Source organism: Oxyura jamaicensis, chromosome 1, assembly GCF_011077185.1.
Source record: "Oxyura jamaicensis isolate SHBP4307 breed ruddy duck chromosome 1, BPBGC_Ojam_1.0, whole genome shotgun sequence".
NCBI classification, from domain to species: Eukaryota; Metazoa; Chordata; class Aves; order Anseriformes; family Anatidae; genus Oxyura; species Oxyura jamaicensis.
The window spans coordinates 141756456-141777639 of NC_048893.1; the positions used below are offsets into that span (position 1 = coordinate 141756456).

Below are 21184 nucleotides of genomic sequence, written 5' to 3' on the forward strand. Positions count from 1 at the left end.
TTCCAGCTAAATACAAGGGGAAAAAATCACAATGAAAATGGCAATGCACAGGAACGGGTTGCCTAGGAAGTTCCCTGGAGATACATAAAAATTTCAACTACTCAAGGCTTTGTGCTTTGAAGTTGCCCCTGTTTTGATCTAAGGCTAGATTAGATGGCCTCCAGTCTCCTTACATTATTCATATAATTCTAGGAACACAAATAGTTATCTTGCAACTACATCATCTGCATGAAAGGAAAGGTATACTTTATGCTTCTTTAAAGTTTTTAATTACATTAACATTTTCTGTGGCACTGTGCCAGCATTAATACACGCCACTGAACCAACCCGTCCCTATACAGAAACAGCAAGGTACAGCTGTCTGTACGCACAAACTGATTGGCAAGGAAATGCAAACATAAATGGAAGAACAGCAACACACCTCTGTTTTAAGTCAAAGTCCACCCATAAAAGACAGCATATTAAACAGGAAAGCATAACTGCTCAATTAAAGGAAAAAAATGGAGTTTTAAAAGTGATTTTTTTCAGTTTGCTTAGCGCATCCTACGTTCTCATTTACCTGACTTGCAAAAGTTGTTCTAGCATCCAACTGCATTTTTTTCCCAAAGGCTCTTAATAATCTGGTTTCAGAGTGTGTGTGGAATGAAAACGTTTTTTAACCATACAAGCAGAAATAATGTTATTAACTTAGCTTTGCAAGTGACTGACAGCTCAGTTTCTCAAAGGAATTTTAGTAATCATTTGTTAATTACTGTTACTCTTACAGGAATCACTGCCATCCAGATAATCTTATACTTTATTGGCAAGATACAGTGTGCATTGCAGCACGTAAAAATTAAAACCACAAGTTTGCAAACAGTTTCCTGGCACCAACTCTTCTTCCTTTTTAAAGCAAACGTATTAATACAGCTAGTTCCTTGCATTTTTTTTCTTCTAAAGAACTAAAGACATCAAAAAACATAGTAAAAGGCCAGTTAAAGCACAGAAGAAAAAATATACACTGAAGGACAAAACTACTACCTGAATTCTCAGCCTCCCAAGCATTGTCAGTTCAGAAGAAAACTCTTAGCAGCTTACCAATCAATAAACCACAATGAAAGTAGAACTTCTGTACTGTAAAGCTCCAGAATATCCCCAAACAGAAGACAGATGGAGATGGGATCAAGGAGCAATGTCATATAAGACTCGAACAGCAAAAGCAGCAGCACACTTTAACAAAAAATCAATTATTTACCTGAAAGTCTTTGTAGACAGGTAAGTGCCTTCTGCATACAGAAGATGTGTTGAATAGTCTGCTTTGGTTACTGAGTTCAATCAGGGTAGAACTCTTGAACTGTTTTATATGCCCTTACCAGCATATGAGAACAAACCCAAGAATTTTTCCAAGAATAAAGAAACTCCTGCAGAATTTTAGCAAACAGAGTGGTGACACATATAATTATGAACACTTGAAATAATTTGAGATGTCACAGAAAAAGAGACAGTACATCTAAGATAAAAGAGTGCCCTCTGCAGACAAGGCAATAGATCTCTCTGAACACTGCCTGCTCCAGTTCACGGAACAGTAGTGACTCTCAATTTGGGCTGAAGTGTTCGGGCTGAAGCACTCCTTGCCTTGGGAACAGAAATGCCACTCATTCTAGGCACCATACCATTTGCTGATGCAATCAGTCTTTACGTCTTCTTTACTTGAGAAAGAGTGTGGAACAGGAGTGATGCAACAGAAATCAACCGAAAAAACAAGCCCGTTTCCTGATAATGTGGTCTCTAACACAGTCTTGTCAGTAGAAGCAATATTGTTTGTGGCGGAACTGGATTTAAAAAGGTAATTCTGATAGAACTTTCTGAATTATCCCAGCCCAAAAAAGAAGGTATGGAATAAGAAGAGAGTGGTTTGTCTGGATTCAAAGTAATTCCTACCATTTCCTGCAACAGCCTCAAACTCTGTTCAGCAGACCAGTTTGTAAGTAAATACTCTACATGATTGAAGGTTAGGAGTTGAGCAAAGAGTTATTTTAAGAAAGGTCTAAAGCAAATTAACCTTGCAGATGACATTTTGCAGTACAACTGCTTTTAACTGCTCTTACAAACTCCACAAACTCTTGTTTCAATTCTCTTTAAAACTGATGGTCTTAACAAAGCAGTTGAATCTAGCTTAAGGACGTCTATGCAACTTGAAGGCAGCAGTATTATTAAATCAGCCTCAATATAAGTCACACATGACTTATGCTTTTGAAAAGAAAACACTACTATCAATAACCTGATAAAACTCACAACTAAGAGAATATGAGTTGAAGAGAGAAAAAAAAAGTGAGACTTTAAAAAGTGAGACTTTCCATGAACCAGATGATTTCAGGAAGCGCCACCGACACTAGATTCCATTGTGACTGCCATGTCTGAGAAGACCAAGTGCCATTTGGAACATCATATTCCTTATGTTCGGAATTAAAAATAAATAGGAATAGAATTCATACCTAGCCACTACTAAGGATGCAAATGATTGATACAGGATTACATGAAAGCTACGGAACTATTTGGAAGATGTTGTAGAAACAGCTTGGGCACCTTCTGTTTGCAGATTTTTTTTTCTTTTTGGTTAGAAAAGAGACAGGAGGAGAAATAAATGAAGTCACCATTTGGTAAAGCAAATACAAAGCTAATTCCAGCTTCAAACCTGTCCACCAAACCATCAGCTTAGAATAAACAGAAAAAGCTTAAAAAGCAAACTAGTAATTAACTGCACAATCCGGTCAGAATTATGTGCAAAGAGCGTACTCAGAAGATCCGGGAAAGACAACAGAGGTGACAGTTAGATCCTGGGAGCTGACTGGGACAATCCCTGTTCCTGGGAAGCTGCAGTTCATAACTTCTCTCTCACAAACACCATAGACACATTATGATTAATTACATGTTTTTTTTAAAAATTAGCATTGAACCACTTCTGAGCCTATCAACCTACCATAAGCTTTGACAACAGAGATGACTGTCTCCAGTTGCGTGCCAAGCCAAGTAAGAATATCTTTGCTTATTGAGCAAATTGCACCATCATGTTAAGACAACATGCTTACACAGCAGCCTTGGATACTTTTACAAAGACATCAATCTTCCCTGATGTAATACTACAGTATTACTGAGTGCTTAAGTAATTTCTTACATCGACTTAGACTTTTAGCTAGTTCTTGCCATCCTTAGATATGACTAATACTTCACATACTACAAACCAGTCTTTCCAAGTCTGTTCAGATAAACCGTGGTCTACTCTTAGACTTCACAAGTCTTTCTAGACTTTTAAAAATATCATTCTTATTGGTGGCAATAGTTTTATTTCCTGACTTTGACTTTAGATGATAACAATCATTTGGAATTGTCTGGGCTGCTGTAATGCCCAGGCATTTCACAACCAATGTTCAGGCATATGTCTGCTGAAGGGTGAATCATAGGCTCTGAAATAAATGTCTGCTTTCGTTCCAGAGGAACAACTCCAAACATTGTCAAAAAACAGGGAGAGTTTGATCTCTCTATATAGATACAATAACACTACATTGTGAAAGCTTCTAGTCATTTAAATTAAAAGCACAAGACAATGTTCTAGGCAGTGTTGAAATAAGAGTTTAAATACACCTCAAAAATTTACATATTTGACAACTTATTTTTTTTTTCAATTACCAAATCTGAAATGAAAACAAAACTCAAGTTCTTTATACCTATATAATGTGAAACCTTATTTAATGTGAAGCCTTAAGGCATAGGAGACAAAAGGAAGACATCTTTACAATTATCTTCTGGTCGCATACCAATAATGCCACCTACTGGCATAATAGATCCAGGTTTTCTTTTTGATTAATTTTGAAGTTAACCTAAGAGCTTTAATTTCAATACCACACTAAATACCGTTGGCTCTCTTTTCCCTTGCACTCAACCAGGTATTTTCTTTCACCAAACATCCTCGCAAGTATGGGGCAGGATTAGAACTGAACAGTGCCCTACTTAAATACCAACTCTAATCAACAGGGACCAACAAGGACCAGAATGCAGTACTTTTCTTCAAAATGCAACCTCATGGAAAAACAAATTTTCTAAGTCTATAAAGTTTATCGCCAAATAGTTTTTTAGAAGACACAGACTTGTGAGGAAGTTTTACTGGTTCGGTTCCTATTAAAGGTTTTTTCCATTCCTCCAACACATACATATTTTCTAACCCTCAAAATGAATTCTGATTATAATTATCAGTTGAAGTCAGCATACAGGGTGAATTTGAGCATTTCAGGTTTAAACAGTTAGCTGGGTTCATAATCCAAAACAAACCCAGGAATTAACAAAACCAGCTTTTCTTTAAAAAAAAAAAAAAGTAACAGTAATAATCCCAGAATAGAAACAAACTAAAATAACAAGTAAAGTATCCAAATGATATTATCCTTCCCTCATATCTTGACTGAAAGAAGCAAGCAATTACAATCACGTCACTTTGGAAACTTATTCCATGATTAAACTGTTCTTTTAATTCTATCTTGGATAAAGGAATTTCTCCTCTTTATTATTGCCAGAAGGAGGGATAGACCTATAAATCACACTATTTCTTCACTTGATGTTTTAGAATTTCATAAACGTTGTTTCTGATTACAAATTAATCTCAATAAACACTCAAATTATGAGCAGCTTATGCAAATCCCATTCCCAAGTACAGGGTAACAAGCAATGGAACAGGCCCTGTGTAGTGTTCTTAGCAATTGAGGCCTCAGGGAGCAAAATGGAATTGGGGACTTTGGTATGAGCCAAGGAAACTTGCATCTGGTTCCAATGGGATTTATCATTCCTCCACAATGTCACAAGCTGACAGTACAACAGCACAGCACAAGCAGCAGATATAAAACCATGCAGCTTTATTAGCTTATCAATGAAAGGACATCTGGATACACCACTACCTTTTGCTGTGCGTCAACTCATTAGCAGACTCTAGCAAAGCTGCACTTTTAAAGCACCTGGCATTGTTCGGGATTTCCCTTCTTCACTTCCCAGACACTCTGCACATTACATTGCTGCTTCTCTCCTGGACAGGGTTGTACCAGAAAACCACCCTCTTGGTTAACAAGTACACCAAAACCTTGTGCCAAACCAAACGCTCTACACCAAACCCATGGAATTGTGCCACTTTAACCCTACCAGGCTACAAGCTCAGCAGACCTGGCACATAACAGGAAAGCTGTACTAAGATGCAATTTCATACCTTATCTCCTCTCAAAACAAACAAACAAACAAACAAAAAACACACACCACAAGACTTCCAGGAGAATGCAGCTCGTTCCATCAGAACCTCCCTGGAGCCAAATGTACCTGCATTATCAATATGTCTTCACTGACAGACCAGCAAATACTTGGATACTAAAAAAAATTTATTACAAATATGCATACTTGTATCAAGAAGGAAAACTAAATGGTACATTTTCTGAAACTTTCATGAGATCTGGGAATCAATATGGCCTCATTTCAAGTTGATGTAATTGATGTATCACTCTAGTGATACTTTTCCAAGATTCAACTTTGAGAATTTGCCTTCCAGAATAAATTCTCAGTGGAGAAGGAACAGAAGTGGAGAGAGAGAATCAATCTTCAAGTGAGCAGTGCTAATGGCATCATCCTAATACAAAGGAAAACTTGCACCTTGCTTGAGCCACTTGACGGCATGCTGTTTTTTTGGGGGGATAAATGAGGTGCTGCACTTCATTAATGGAATACATTCCATTAATGTAAGTGAATTTACACACAGCTACTTCTGAAAACACAAGCTTCCAGCTCATTTTCACCAAAGACTGATACCTCTTATTGCACACTAAAGATGCATTTAAAGCAAGAAAGACATCTTTGAAGCATTTTCTAGAATGGTTTTTTATCTCCATGACAATTTACTCAAAATCACATGCTTTATGCAAAACAGATGTTGTGAAGTGATTTTTAAACTATTTTCTCCTCTGACTTCATTTATGATTGTGCTTTAAAAACAAAAGTTGTTAGTTAAATCAGCACTGACAAATTAGAAGAAGTTCTGTGAGTTGTGAGAAGAAATGATACGGGTTTGCAGGAACGGGACATAGAAGAATAGACCTACATTACCCTGAACTAGACTACAGGTTAATCTGAGAGGATGGGGGTAATCCAACAATGCATGAAGTCAATGGACTTGTCAATGCTAAGGTTTATGAGAACATCAGACAAGAAGAAGCGAGTCAGACCTAATCAATTTCTCCCTACTTAGTACAACTTAGCAAAGCATGCCATCTGTCACGCAGGAATAAACCAGACTTAGTAGGCATTTGGAAGCAACAAAGGAAAATGGCCATCCCACCAAAATCTACCCTTAGATGAACGTGACCACAAACCTGATGCTACACAGAAAAAACTGACACCTGCATCAAAGTATGACCAACACTTACTTCACTTGCAGCCATATATACAATTCTGGAAACCTGTGTTCAGGAAGGTTGATAAAAAGCAATACAACAGGCTCAAAGACTGACCATGTGGACAAAGAGCCCATCTGATGTGAAATCTAGAAAACAATGGCTAGATGGCTTGTCAAACTAAAGACTTAGGACATACACTTGTTCTTAATAAAGAGTAGGCAAACGCACTAGACAAAACTATTAAGCTGAAAAAACAACACTACCACCAGCAAAACGCATAAACTGGCAAAAATATACTTAACTGGAAATCAGAAAATAATTTCAGAGTCTCACTATGGAAACAGCCTTCCCATAAGAATACAGGAAAGAAAAATCTGATTTTGATACATAGCACAATCAATTTAAAAAAGATTATATTTAACTGTCTAGAACTGCAGGCGCTGGAACTCAGCATGCTTCTGTTTTTCCCTCCCAGTTATATTAATTGTAACGTACCGCACACACAACTCTCCAAACATTTAGATACTCTTAGTTTTTTGAGCTTACATATCTGATTGAAGTGTTGTAGCCCACTTTTTATAAAATTGCTTGATTACATTACACTATCATACAAGCACAGCCACTATCAGCAAGTCCAAAACAGTTCTGTTCAAAATACTATTTCAGATAGGTACTAATGGATGCGCTATCATAAAACCTGTCATAGCCCATTTTAACATGCTACACCCCTTCAATTTTCTCCATTGCTAGTATGTACTGCCCCAAAAGCTGTTTTAGGCCATTGTGGCCTTTACACTTAAACACAGCCATACTAACGAGAAGACCACATATGGAATGACAGTAAAACCACAACTGAACTTTGTACTCGGTTTATAGACAATTATAAACCATAACAAAATCTACAGTTTGTTTGCTGAGTACATAAGATAAAACTTGAGAAAAGCTTTACAAAGCTATGCTAAGAAAGTAGCTTAAAGCCAGTAATAAGCATACCAACTAAAAGTCAAGAAACAGTCTTACTAAAATTGTGTTCTTACCTTTTCCAGGACTTAGGTTTTGGTCTATAAACACCTTAAGCTCTCCATTGGCTTCAATTAGTCCAGCCTATTAAAGAAAGTAACTTTTATTACATTTACAAACACTGATAGCCTTTTATTGTTAAAGATGGAAGCAATCACACGAGAAGACTCTGCTGCCACTACTCAGTTCCTCACAGATCTGCACTGTTTGTGGCACAGTATTTCCCAACTTTAAAAATCTGTTGATTTTTATAACCATGTATGCAAAAAAGGCAAGCAAAAAAATCAGTTTACACCTACCTTTCTATTTTGTGCCCTAACAGCATATACATACTGTCTTAAGAGACAGCTGAACACCACCCTACTTAGAGCCACTGCCCTCTATGGCTACACATTTTGCTACGTAGAACTCTTACCCTGTTAACATTATAGCAAAGACGAGAGAGGTGGTAAAGAGCACCTTAAGACATTTTAACCAGGAAAATGGCATTAAAAAGAAACACTTCGAGCTTTTCACTTTTTTCTTTTTTAGGATCAGACCGCAGAACTCTTAAATGAAGGATTACATACAAGTGTATCAAGTAATCATCATCCTTTGAGAAAGATCACAGTGGAAATTTAAAAGATAACACTGGATAGAAAACACATGAAGTCACAATTCCTTGTTATCTCCAGACAAAACAGCCCTGAAAGAATAATGAACAGAGGACAAACAGACTGTATCCATTTCGAAAGAACAGCAAGAAAGTCAACATTTGTACTTACCAGAGTTTAGCAAGTGGCGTTCAGAGAGTGAAAAGACCCTAGCTGTATTTTGTACATAGCCTGTACTTGCAGGCTACTGCACATCTTCAAGATACAATTAAGTGGTTTGCTGTCAGTCATCCAGCAGCAAAGGTTTCCCCATAAAAGCCTACCTGAAAAGTCCTGCTTGTAATTTGCCAGAAGTTCAGCAAACCAAGCAAGCCACTAGAGGATGCTGTGGTGCTGTTACTATCCAGGTGTATGACAGCAATGAATCCTTAAGATGTAACTTTACAAAGCAGGAAACTTTCTGCAATCTTCTCTCCTCAATGAAAGGAAGAAAGTGAAAAGTGACAGAGCACTGGGGACAGGCTGGGAAGTGAGGAGAAACTTTGTGAAGGGAAGCATAAAGAGCAGTGGCCTGTAATAGCAAGGCAGAGATGAGGACCTGGTGACACAGAGGAAACTTAAATGAGGAGGTAATGGACACGATGGGTAAAATGAAGAGCCTGTAGTATTTGTCCTCCTTTCTTATAATCTTCCCCCCTCCCCTCCTGAATAATGAAACAGCCTGGTTTTAATGAAACAGCAACAACTTTCCCTCATACAAACACTGCCTGTTCTCCACCTTGCCCACAGCAGGTATTCAAAGGCAGCTCTGCTGCCCTATTGCCAGGCACCAGGGCTGACATCCAGCAAGCCACAAGCTGCTCCTTCAAAGATGGTGCTAATCCACCTGAAATCACATCATGTGCAATGATGTCACTAGAAACACACTCTACAGGACCAATATAGGCAATAGGACCTTCTAGAACACTGGAACTCAATGCACTGAAGATGAAACCAAATTTTAGGGTGTTACATTATACTCCCAATTCCACCTCTGTTTCACAACCAGCGTGTTAAACCACACAGGAAGTGCAGCCTTGTTGTCATCACATTTTTTAAATGCAATCCTTCAGTTTCTATTCAACAGCAGAAAGAAGAGGTAGTCCTAGGACTCCTGCCATTTCTCTTGTCCATGAGAATCCAAAATATACCAGTGAGAATGGAAAGACGACATAAAAAATTAAGACAATATAAAAACTCAATGTAACGAGTTAGTGATTAGCAGAACATCCAGAAAATGGCTGGTTTGATCTGTAATGTCTTTCATCATAGAAGCAGATGGATTTAAAGCTTTTGAATTATTAGATCCATTCATCAGTTTAATATGCAAAAGCAAACTTGCATTGAGCTTGCATGTCAGTTATAGTGATAGTCCAAATATTTAAGTGAGCTTATTCAGCAAATTCAAGAACTAAAAGCAAGTCACTGCTGAAATAGGTATTTCAATAATTAGCAAATTAGATAATTGGGTAATCAATTATTCTTTGGTCACCCTTTTTTTCCTAAACTAAAATGATCTCCAATATAGCCATTTCTATTAATTCATTTTATCCTTAACCAACCAACACATTCCAGTATCGAATCATCAAATAAGCTTCATGTTTTCTTCTACATAATTAAGATATACCATAAAAAAACTACCAAAACCAATGTTCAACTCTAGAAACGCCATCTAGCATTACACAGGGTTAGGTTAGTGCCACATACCCCGGGGACCATGACTGAAATTATGCAAGTCACTGACAAAGCAGGAAACATTTGGGAAAAACATTGCATTTCAATCAACAATAGAACACAATTTGGGAAAAATCAATTAAAATCCATCAAAAATTAAAACCAGCAATCACTGGAGAACCACCAGCAAGCTGATGAAGACTACATCAGTTACAGCTCCTCCACCTTGCACACCAGTGTCTTGCTGAAGGTTCAGTTTTGGCAGTAACATGGCTGGAAACGTTCGACTCTTAAGTGTGTGCCCAGGAAAGGCTCCAAGAAAACTGCTTGGAAAGAACACTGTCAAATCCCATAATGAATAGCACCCCCAGCTGCTATTATCCATAATGAAAGTTGATTTCGTTTCTACTGAAATCCTGGTACTCAGTATGCCTTTCATGATTCTGGTTATACCATTTGATTCTTGATTAGCAAAATTTATCACTATCTAACTCTCTTCAAAGTCACTAGGTTTTGGAAATACAGAACTGAAAAGCAAAACTTCCCTCCCATACCAAGATCCAGTATCTTTGCTCTAACATAGAACTGCTAGGCAAAAATCTCTCAATGCATAATTCACAGAAATACCCACTATTTTCCAAGGTAGGTTATTTTGGAAGATAATCCAGGATTACTCCTCCATAACCTACCTAGCACAGAGCAGTGCTCTAAAGGAAGCAAGAAAATAGAACTCAGAGGGCAATGTGACCACAGTTCCCCTTAGATACATCACAGTCATGGATTCACAACGAGCAAAAGAAGAATTTGAGTATTTGTTTGTTTTCTACAATGAAGAGTAACCTTCTGCCAAGTACTGTTTAAGCCTTTGCTGATGGGAAAATACACTTAGCTTTCAGGCCTTATCAGCGTACATGTATAAAAGTATTTTGATTTTGTTTTCCACCTGGTAACATTTTTTTTCTCCATTTTCTTCTTCCCAAGATTCTCAACTTCAAGATGCATAACTTCCTTTAATGATAACGTCAGGGCTGCTTGAAATGATACAATGACCTTAATATTTGATTCCAAAGGCTTTATTAATCGTCTGTGACTGCACAATTTGGAGTTGCTTTCCTCTTCAAAGAGATGTTGGCTGTGTATCCTTCTGTAAGCTACACAAAGAAACCTTTACTATTTGAAATGGCAACAGGTATATTACTCTTTCTGCTTTTCACATTTCAACAAAATGAACAATAACATAATAAAAATAGTTTTTGGTGCTCCACATAGCATTTAGCTGTAATGATTTCAGTTCCGAGCAAAAACCTTGATCTCCTCCTTTGTGAAGAACACAGGTGGAAGGTTAAAGACCACTGCATAAATCAATAAAGCTGCTAATTTTAACTGTGGATGCTAAGTTTGAGTAGAGACCTCAGCTACCACCTAGCATCTATCGTACCACATTGTTCGGAACTTCTAAGGAAAAGCAAACAACTAAAGAGCTAAACATATCACCAAGTTAGGTTTGGCCACCAGCAGGCAAATGGAATGGGAATTCTATTTTTGTTTTGTTTCTAAGTAAAAGTTGAAAAACTGGAAGCCAGTCAAGTGGGAAATAATCTTTTTGCTGGGACGAAGGGAAACCTGAAACAAAATTTCCTAGAACCGTAGAGACTTTTGAAAGTTCAGTATCTTACTAACTAGCTAATATTTGTGATCTCTGAAGTTATGTACCAGAAACTTAACACCCTTACAATGAAAATAACATTTCTTCCCCAACTTTCCAGACTTGCAACTCTATTTCTTTATAAAAACTGGCATAAAATTATTCACTACACCTTTAAATTATAAACAGAAGAGTGTCAAGCAGAACATGGACAGAAGGGCAGGGAACCTATAAAAGCATGACCGGGCATAGAAGCTTGACTAAAATGAGACTGAACAAGTACACGTCCTATGTCTGTCAGGCTTAACCTGAGAGGAAGGTCACCCCCACCACACTGAGACAAGCAAATACAGGGAACAGAAAGCTGCTTTTGTGCCACTGAAATACCTTTTCTATCTTGCTCCTCAGTAAGTGAGTGCCAATTTTAAACATTCTTTGTGTTTTTAAGTATGCTCAGTGAGAAAGAACTGAAAGAAGAGGAGAAAAAAAGTTGAGATAAACGGAAACAAGCATTTGCCAAAAGGTATTTCTCAGAAAGTTTTAAGTTGCTAACTGCAGATTAAGACCACTAGAATGAGGCACAGGACTGGGTGTGACAACAAAACATCAGAATTTGGTCACATACACATTAGTTAAAGAACAGGACAAAGAAACAAGGAGACAACATCAGCACTGGAGGGGGAAGAAACAGAAAATGAGCTAGAAAATCAAATGGAAGATGACAGATGAGGAGTAGAGGTTAGAGAAACTGGGAGTTTCTGAAGTAGTACAGGAAACACAACTCATGAGAACCTAAAGAGAGAGTTTTAATAGGACCAGGAGTTTGGATCCCATGCAGAGAAAGGAACAACATGGGAATTTGAAGGTTATTTTCACCTTCCCATTCCAAATTAAGCTATGACTAAGAGGGTAAGTAAGCTGGCACTCAGAGTTGCAGTAAAGACAAAACTAGGGAACGGAGAAATTGGAAAGGAAAAGTATTCCCATAGGAGCGCATTTCCTCCCAGAGCCTGTCAAACTCATGAGGAGGATGCCTCTGCTGTCTGCAGGCATTTGCAAAGTCAACTAGTAAAAACACATACCTCTGGTGCAAACTGCACCTAGATGACCACCACAGAACGACAGTCCCTGGGATCTTACTGTTTAAGAGTAGGCGATAAATGGAAAGGCCCCATGCCACGCAATTTTACTATGTGCCACTTCAGTGACAATGGGTGTGTGTGTGGGGAGGGGGGTTGCCTTATTTTATTATCAGGAAGCAACACACACACAGAGTGGAAAATTAGCACGGCTACAAGATGGAGAAAACTTGTAATCAGGAATAATGCTGCTTAAACAACTTCACTTTTTCTCTCCCCCCTACCCACATGCAGATGTTATTCGTAACAAGATGATCATACGCTGTTTTTCCCATTGGACTCTCATCTCATTCAGGGACCAGAGCAAGCATGCTATGGGAATGAATCATCACATCAGTTCAGGAGCCTAATTTTATGGGACAGCCAATTCATTTTTTTTTTCCACATAAATTAAAAGGCAATCAAGAAATACAGTAGAGGACTGCAGGAAAGGAAAGAAGGTTCTTAAATTTAAAACATTTGAATTTCATTTTGCAAACCAAGTGAGAACTATGCCTCACTGTATAAAGTAACACAAAAGAACTTTTAAAGTCAGGCTATGGGAGTCTGATCCTGCAAAATTCTCAGATGTGTTACTTCACTGCCTCCGAGCAGCCTTCATCAGCGACAGTTATCATACCACATCCTCAGCTCACAGCAGCACCATGAAGATAAATGTGCTTGTCAACCACTTGGCAATGACCTAAACCATAGAAATAAGCTTCCCAAAGAGTAAACTGAATTATTAGCACCTTAACCTATGCAAGGCATAGTCAAAATGCTATACATTGAAAGACCTGGATCACACAGAAAACCCTGAAGATTAATAAAAATTAAGCAGGTTAGCAGCTTGGTTAAGCAGCGTCAGTCTCTGCTCTGAATACATGCCCCACTGGTGCTACACAGGGCCGCTGAACCCTGACCACAGACAGACCTGAGGGAGTCTCAGTTGTGGAGTATGTCAGGACCATTAGCTTTTTTTTGGGCTGTTTTTCTAAACAGAGCAACACCCCTAGAATTCAGCAAAAATTAAATGAAGAATTATTTTTGAAGAGAGCCAAATAGTGTCCCAATCTAAGTAGCCACACAGATCAAATATACCAAGGGACTTCAAATTATTATAGTGGATTGTTTCTTAGGGTAATGAATTGCCCAAGCGATACAATCCTTACATGTGTTAAAGCTGGAACCCCAAAACTAACTGCAAAACTGTAAGAAGTAATATTGAATACAGGATTCCTAGGGTGAGCATGACCAAAGCCATGGCTTCCCATTTCTACTGCAAAATGATCAAAAAAAAACCCAAGCTGTGTCCTCCTGTCCCCGGTATCATACAGAAGAGGCAGCAGCTGCTGCCATTTCCACAGCTAGCTCCCAGTGCCGTTCTAGATTTAACCTTAGTAGACTTTTGTTTTTCCAACCAATCCAAATCTTTCAGGGTAGTTTGTTCAAGAGCATCTGAACACGGCAGAATTCAACAGGTCACACTAAGCAAGACTCGCTCCAAAGCATTTGTCTCACCAAGTTTCCCTATCAGTGTATTAAAAGGCTACAGCAGCCCACATTATTTCCTCCTAAGTCTGCGTAACCATTACTGCGATATAGGGAGGCTTAGCAACTGTAGTGTAACTAGACAAGTAGCTAGCAGGCTTTTCGGGGACACAGACCACTGTCAACCTTTAAGATCAAAATGTTCATTTGCTGAGAAAAACTTTGAGAATGTTTACCAAAGATTGGCCCATTTTTCCCCTCCCACTTCCAATTATCCACAATAAGTCTCCATTAAGTGATATCCAAGCAAGCAAATACAAACACTAGTCCCTAGTGTAACTTAAAACAAAAATGCCAGCTTTTAAGAGTTAGCTTGTGAAGATGTCAGCACACAGTATATTTATTCAGTAATGCTACAAATATATGTAGAAAGCCACTACTATTAACTACACATACAATTAATAAAGAAGCTAAATACTTAAAGGCTATTGTAAAATAATTTATTTCCACAAATAACATAGCAAGGTGATAGGTGGCTTCAGAGTTGCTATTTTCTGTTTAATAAATACGAACTAACAAGGAAAGCAAGAGATACTCTTACTGTGTATTTACAACCCAGAAAGGAGAGCTTAAAGATCATTTTCCTTCTGTGTTCTTCAGCAAGGCCTATTTTAAAACATTCTAACAGCATTTGAAATCCTAGACTGAGATGCTTTTTTTTTTTTTATAAGACCTGATTTCATATTACTTGATCTTCAGTTTACCAACTTCTGAACATGTCAGAACTGACTAAAGTCAAATAGAAATAAGGTACCGAGAAGTCACTGAACTACAACAGTATCAAAAAAGGTGCACAAACCACTTGAAATCCACTAAAGGATCAATTTGTCTAAGCTGTCTCACTGCAATTCCCAGTACATAACCAAAAATAAGCATAAAAGAACCACCACATGCTGATATTTTAAAAGGAAGTCTGCAGAATGTTTTGAAAGGTTTTCAATACTTTCTGGATATTCAGAGTGCATCATATAAAAAAGATACTCAATTTATTTCCTAATTCCATTAGGATCTTTTTTTAAAATCTATCCCACATGCAACCCTCTCTTACCATGAAGACTTGCTCAAAAGTTTGATGTCCAAGCTCCATATGAAAGCAACCAGAAGTTCAACTTTTGGGGTGTTTCTGCCAAATTACTGGCAGAGACGCAAAGACCCATGGACCTTTCCCCAGATTTAGCACACCTATTGATCTATCAAGTAAGGCTGCTCTAAGAAACTATAGTTTGCTAGTTTCTGGTTTTGCCTTTTGTTTTATGTATACTCAATACTCGATTAAAATAAGCCATCAACCGTAATCCCTGTATCTCTAGAGCTCTGAAACAGTGATGTTAGACCAGGTGCTGAACTACATGCCAGCAGAACTTCCTCCACTGTGTCTTCGGGATTTACGCATGTGCACAGGGTTTCCTTTGCAAAGTTAGATACATGGGCTGTATCTGGTATTCAAAGACATTAATAAAGGCACCATTAAACACTGAAGACAGACAGTATGCTTTATGCAAACTAGAGATTAAGAGAAAAATCCCTTAGAAAGGAATTCAAGAAAAAGATGGCAGTAGAACAATTAAAAAAAAAAAAAACGATGTTTAAACCAGTGGTCCCCAAACTATTGCCACTGTATGCAACCTATGAAACAGTAAAATTTGTGGGCTTTCCAGATGAACAGCTCTCAAGAATATCTCAACCTGTGAGAAGTTGTGAAGGCTACCACTAGCATGCCACTTCAAAAAGACTGTGAAATACCAAATTAGTTTTTGACTGCACACTCTTCATTAATGTTTTAAAATTCTTTTTTATGACTGGAAACAGTCCATGTAATGAAGGTGAATAACGGAAACAATCATAAGCACCTGCAACTACACACAGAGTGTTTACTTATGTAATTAATGTGCTTCAATACATGCAATTTTCAACATCAGAAGGAACTCTACTCATTCCTTTTGTCTAGCCCTGTTTTTTCTCCCACCTGGCTGTAATACCGTGCATTGGACAGTAGCTTTCTAACAGCTTCAGTGCCTGAAAGTGACTCCTGCTTCTTCTCTTCCATTGTGCAATGGGTTGTAAGGAAAAGAACCACAAGCTTCTCTTCGTGGTTGCTTGAGGGGCCTCAACACAGGTCAGTTGCAGCAGAAGCAAACAGAAGGAGAACCCGGGTCATACCAACAGCTGTATCTTCAGCTACAGTATAGAAGCTGTTAATTGAGTGGTGCAGCTGTATCAACTAACCAATTGATACTAAAAAAGCATATATTATGTAAGTTTTCAGGTAATTCTAATATATGACTGAACACAAAAATGGTCAGGAAGTTGTCCTCACTTATGCTAGGAGCCGGAAGACAAAAAATTAAGCTACCAAATTTGCGTACTTTCTACAGTAATTCCAGCTCCTTCTATTGATGCTGCATCCTGCCTGGTTCTAAGCATGCCAAGGATGGACAGGTCCCCATTTCACCCAGCGAACTCCACCCCCCAGCCAACTAATCCTTGAACCCCATGAGCAGCACAAGCCAGCTGAGACCTTGGCATGTTCATTTGGCTCCTCCAGCTCCTGCCTACAAGTGCCACATATGTAAAAGTAGTGGAAGAGTTGACAGTAGACTCAACAAAGACTCAGAGAATAACACTGATTATCCAGAAAGAGGATGTGGCTAAGCCGGAGTTTCTGGAGATGCTCTGCACACTATGACTACCTCTGTCTCAAACCAAGAAACTTCCTATATGCTGTTGTCCACTGCTCTCAAAGATGTACATGGTGCAAACATACATGTCAAACTGTGCCCAGCTCTACTGACCTCAACTGAACACAAGCTGTCATTCTGCCTCTGACAAGGAGAGGAATGATCCTGCTTCCATGGTGCACACAATCTTAAGATACTGCAATTTGTGTTCCCTCATCCATGCATGTTTTCTACTAAAAATTAAGTTGCAAAAAAAAAAAAGTCAAGTCTTTCTAGTAACTAAGCTCTTTTGAACTGAACATGGTATTCCATGGCCAGTCTGCCTGGTTCTGTTTGAACCAATTCTCAGCTCCACGCAACATTCACCTAAAACCAAAAATGGCTATGCTTATTGCTAGTACTAGAGCCCACTGGAAAATGAGCTTGCTCCTCCTTTTTCCTTCTACATTGATTGCTCCTACCCTTTATATAACAGTTCTCCAAAAAATAAGATCTGGCATACCCACAAATACTTCAACCTTCACAAGCTGGTATTTCTCTATTTATGTTATTATCTGTCAATGTATCCAGCTGTAAGATTAGTCTTGATTATGCTCTTAAACTCAACCTACACACTCTTAATTAAGGTGCTTTCCTCCCCCCACCCCCCATCCCCCCCCATAGATTCCTGACCCTGGCAGAGGAAATCAAAGTATTTTGCCAGAAATCAATGCTTCGTTGCTTATTTTCTCTTTATTGTACACTCTGAAGAGCATTAGAGGGATATGTTTTAAAGTAATATTTAACAGAATTTAGACTTTGGTCGAATATCTTGTAAGCATTATCTTGCCAGCTTACCTGACCAGTACTTTTGTAATTACTTAATCCTTTTTAAAACCATTTTCTTGGGTTTGCCAGTATTCTCCATCGAGCTCCCCATTTGTTCAATTCTCCAGTGAAGTCTTGGCCTGGCATCTTTTGCAGGTACGTAACTTTTCAAACAGCTACCTCAAGCAGCAGCTTTTATAAAGAGGCTTCAGAAGAAATGCTGGAAGTGAGCAACCGAAGGGAAAGAAACCCTTCTTTTCCTGTAGCAGGTGGGAGGAGGGGTTAAGTAGAGGCGCGTTATCTAGTGGAGCCCTGGCTCCACACCTTCCTCTTTGGCGGGGCTGCCTGTTTCACCAGGCCCCAGAGCAGGCACTGGACCCAGCAGCACAGAGGGAGCGTGGCACGCACCCTGAGCCTGCGCCCGCTGGCTGCAGCACACTGAGGTGTGCTTGGCCACGTAAATGCCACCTGAAGACCAGACTTAGGGTAAGAGCAGCACAAGCCGTCCTTACCACAGATTAGCCTTTTCAGCCCTGATGACAAAAAAAAAGGAAGGAAGGGGTGGGGGCATTCATCAACTGTGCCATCTTTTTCGCCACGGCATCTTACAGTCCGCGACTGCACTTGACAGGTGACACAGCAGAACCACAGGCCGTTAATCACAGCAGTACTTCCAGGTCAAAACGTTTAAATTTACAGCGGAGCAGGTCTTACAGGCTTAGTATCCAGATATTTAGTGGCACTTTCTCTATCATGATTAATTCCACTGTTTCACTAGGCAAAGAACTGGGAATTTGGACCAAAAAAAAGAATTATTATTCTTTTCCCTTCTGAAAACAAATACATATATACACACACCAATTAGCACCTTTATTTTCTGGCATTAAATGAAACCTAAGGCAGCCCATCAACACATTGGAAACTTAAAATTTCCCAGCTTTCATTACACATTTCAGACGTCATGTAATGGTGGGCATGCAATAATCCACAACAAGGTACGCAGTTCATCTTTCTTCCCTGAGGCAGGATTATATATATGTGCAGAGGTTTTTAAGAACAGGTTAGACAATCCTTCAAGGTTTCATACTCTCTACCTACCCTGTTCCAGTGCTCAAGAACACTTAAAATTTTACCTATAACCTGACCTAGATTATCACTTTTCCATATGCAGCTCATGTTATACTCTTAAAAGATGCTGAAAACAGCTGTTTGCCTGATCTCTAGCATCTTCTGCCCTTTCTGAAGTTCATTACCATGTATGTTATTTGTCCCTTAACCATTCTCCTCTGTAGAATAAGCTAGATCTTTCAAAAATGAGCTTCTTCCTTAAATTTCTTACTCTCATTATGCTCCCCCAGACTTCCTAGGACCTTCATCTGTATTTCTAGGTGCCCGTACTTCTTCACATGGCTGATCTCTCCTCCAAATGGCGGTATTAAATGTACTCTAATATCCCCATTACTTTGAACTGCTGCAATTTCATCTCCTGTTCCACCACTCCTCTTTCATTTTCTTCCCGCTCATGTGGCCTTTCATTCCCTGAACTCTGCTATCTGTACCACACTTGGCCACCCTTATCTTTTACAAGCAAGCTTTGAGTGACTACGTATTTCTGGTTGCGTTTCTGCAAACTAAGATATTTTTCAGTTGCCTCCAAACTATGAAAATTCTCTACAAGATTAATTTCTTAAAACAATCACTATTTCATGGTAATTCTCACTCTGTGAAAGCTACAACACTTCACATTAGATCATACCCTGCTGTTAAATAATTTCAGCTTGTTTGCTTTTGGTTTTGTTTTTAAACTAAGTGGAGATGTATTCCAATTTGAATATGGAATAGTATCTTGTCTCTTTTTCAATAGGGAAATGTGAAAGCCCAATTGCTTTAGGTATTAACAATCTACACCTTAAATGCAGAACCTGTTTAAACAATTTTTAAAAAATACTGGAATGGTTCAGGAGGTAGGCCACAGAAACAAAGCCACTAATCTTGAAGTGAATGGTAATGAAAGTCAATAATGAAAAGTCCCCAAAGCCTGTTCTTACTGATGCTAATTAGCATCTCTTGGTAGATGGAGAAGAAATGGTGAATACGCATGGAGACTTCCCTGCCCTGAATATATGATGTCCCATCAAGCAGTAGGAAGGCAATGCTAGCCAGCAGCAACACTCATGTTGTGACTTTTGTCAACAAGTAACAATAGAACAGTGGTCGATGACAACCCCAACACCCAAACAGAGTATTTTGGAGGTATTCTGAACCCCAACTTGTTTTAGTGTTCAACACAGAATATACCTAATGCCAATGATCCAAGTGCTTTTATGGGGATAGCAAATTCTTAAGGTTACTCAGAGAAAATAGGTGCAGATCTGACGCTATGTTGGTACATCTAGAGGGAAACACAGCCCTGGCTTGATGTGCAATGCACGGAAACTGAGTTTCATATATTCACTAATGTCAGCTATTATAAAGCATGACCTGTTTTGCTTCTGTTAATAAAAACAAAAGCAAAAACATGCTATTCACTATGCTGCTACATGTGACGTGCTATAAATATACTTACATCTTTTGCCATGTTACCAAAGACTAGAAATCAACCCTCTTAAAATCTTGATGGCTGCAGGACACGGAGACAATGATGCTATTTTCTAGAAAGCAAGAAAAGCCAACATCAGCTCTAAAAAAACGAGAGGAGGGAAAAGTTTTTTTTCTCTCCCATTTAAATTAGTGCCTACCCCCAAACTCGTTCTGCTTCGGTAATAAAGAAGCGTTTCAGGGAGCAGAAAGTTTTGTGCCACCACCGGCCGACCCCAAGCCCCCCGGGCCGATCTGACACGTGGGGCGCGCTGGCTTTGGGAGTCGCCCTGGCGGGGCGCCCTTCCCGCGGCCGATCCCAGCGGGGGCAGCGCTCCCTCGGCCGCCTCCTCCCCACCCCCGTTCGTGGCAGCGGGCGCAAGCAGGCCTCGGGGAGGGGAGAAGAGGGGGGACGTGGACGGCTCCCCCCAGGGGTCTTCAGCACCCCCCCCTTCTTCCTCCTCCTCCTCGCAGCCAGCGGCGGAGGCTGGCAGCGCCTCGGGCAGACCCCCCCCGTTCCCTCCTTCCCTCCCTCCCCCTCCGCGCCCCCCACCCAGGGCCTCACCGCCCGGGCTTAGCCCTGCGCCCCGCGTCTCCCTCCTCCTCCTCCTCCTCCCTATTGCAGCCAGGGGCCGCCCGCATCGCCCGGGGGGGCACCGAGGGGGGGGGACTGGGAGTGGAAGGACACCCTGCGAGGGCACCCCCCCGGCTCTCCCCATCCTCCCTTTACCCACCTGAGCGGCCGAAGGCGGAGAGCGCCGGCTCCATCCCCCGCCGCCGCCCCCAGCCAGGGACCCGGAGCGGCACCGGCACCACGACCACCAGCAGCAGCAGCAGCAGCCCCAGCAGCACCCCAGCACCCGCCGCGCTGCAGCGGACGCTCCCCACTGCACATGTGCGGCGGCGGCGGCGGCGGCGCGCGCGCGGGCCCCGGCGGGAGGGGGCAGGGGCGGAGGGAGCCGGCACCAACGCTCCCTGACGAGACGGGGGGGGCCACACCGCACCAACGGTCGCAACCGCCGCAACGGCGGCCGAGGGGACCCCACCGGGGGCCGCCCCCCCCCTTCCTCCGTGCTGCGTGGGG

At 40.3% G+C, this 21184-nt stretch overlaps 1 protein-coding gene across 3 annotated transcripts in view; it reads right to left on the reverse strand.

Annotated features, from left to right (window-relative positions):
• TFDP1 (transcription factor Dp-1) overlaps window positions 1-21184 on the reverse strand; it is a 40462-nt gene that overhangs the window by 18815 nt on the left and 463 nt on the right. For 2 of the 3 annotated variants that reach the window (XM_035317499.1, XM_035317488.1), the window contains exons 1-3: window positions 20835-20963; window positions 20090-20174; window positions 7436-7502 (exon numbers count right to left, since the gene is read on the reverse strand). In XM_035317499.1, the coding sequence (XP_035173390.1) occupies window positions 7436-7502; window positions 20090-20101 (79 nt within the window). In that variant the 5' untranslated portion in view covers window positions 20102-20174; window positions 20835-20963. Of the gene's footprint in view, window positions 1-7435; window positions 7503-20089; window positions 20175-20834; window positions 20964-21184 lie in introns of those variants that run through there. The other variant, XM_035317490.1, reaches the window with a different exon arrangement.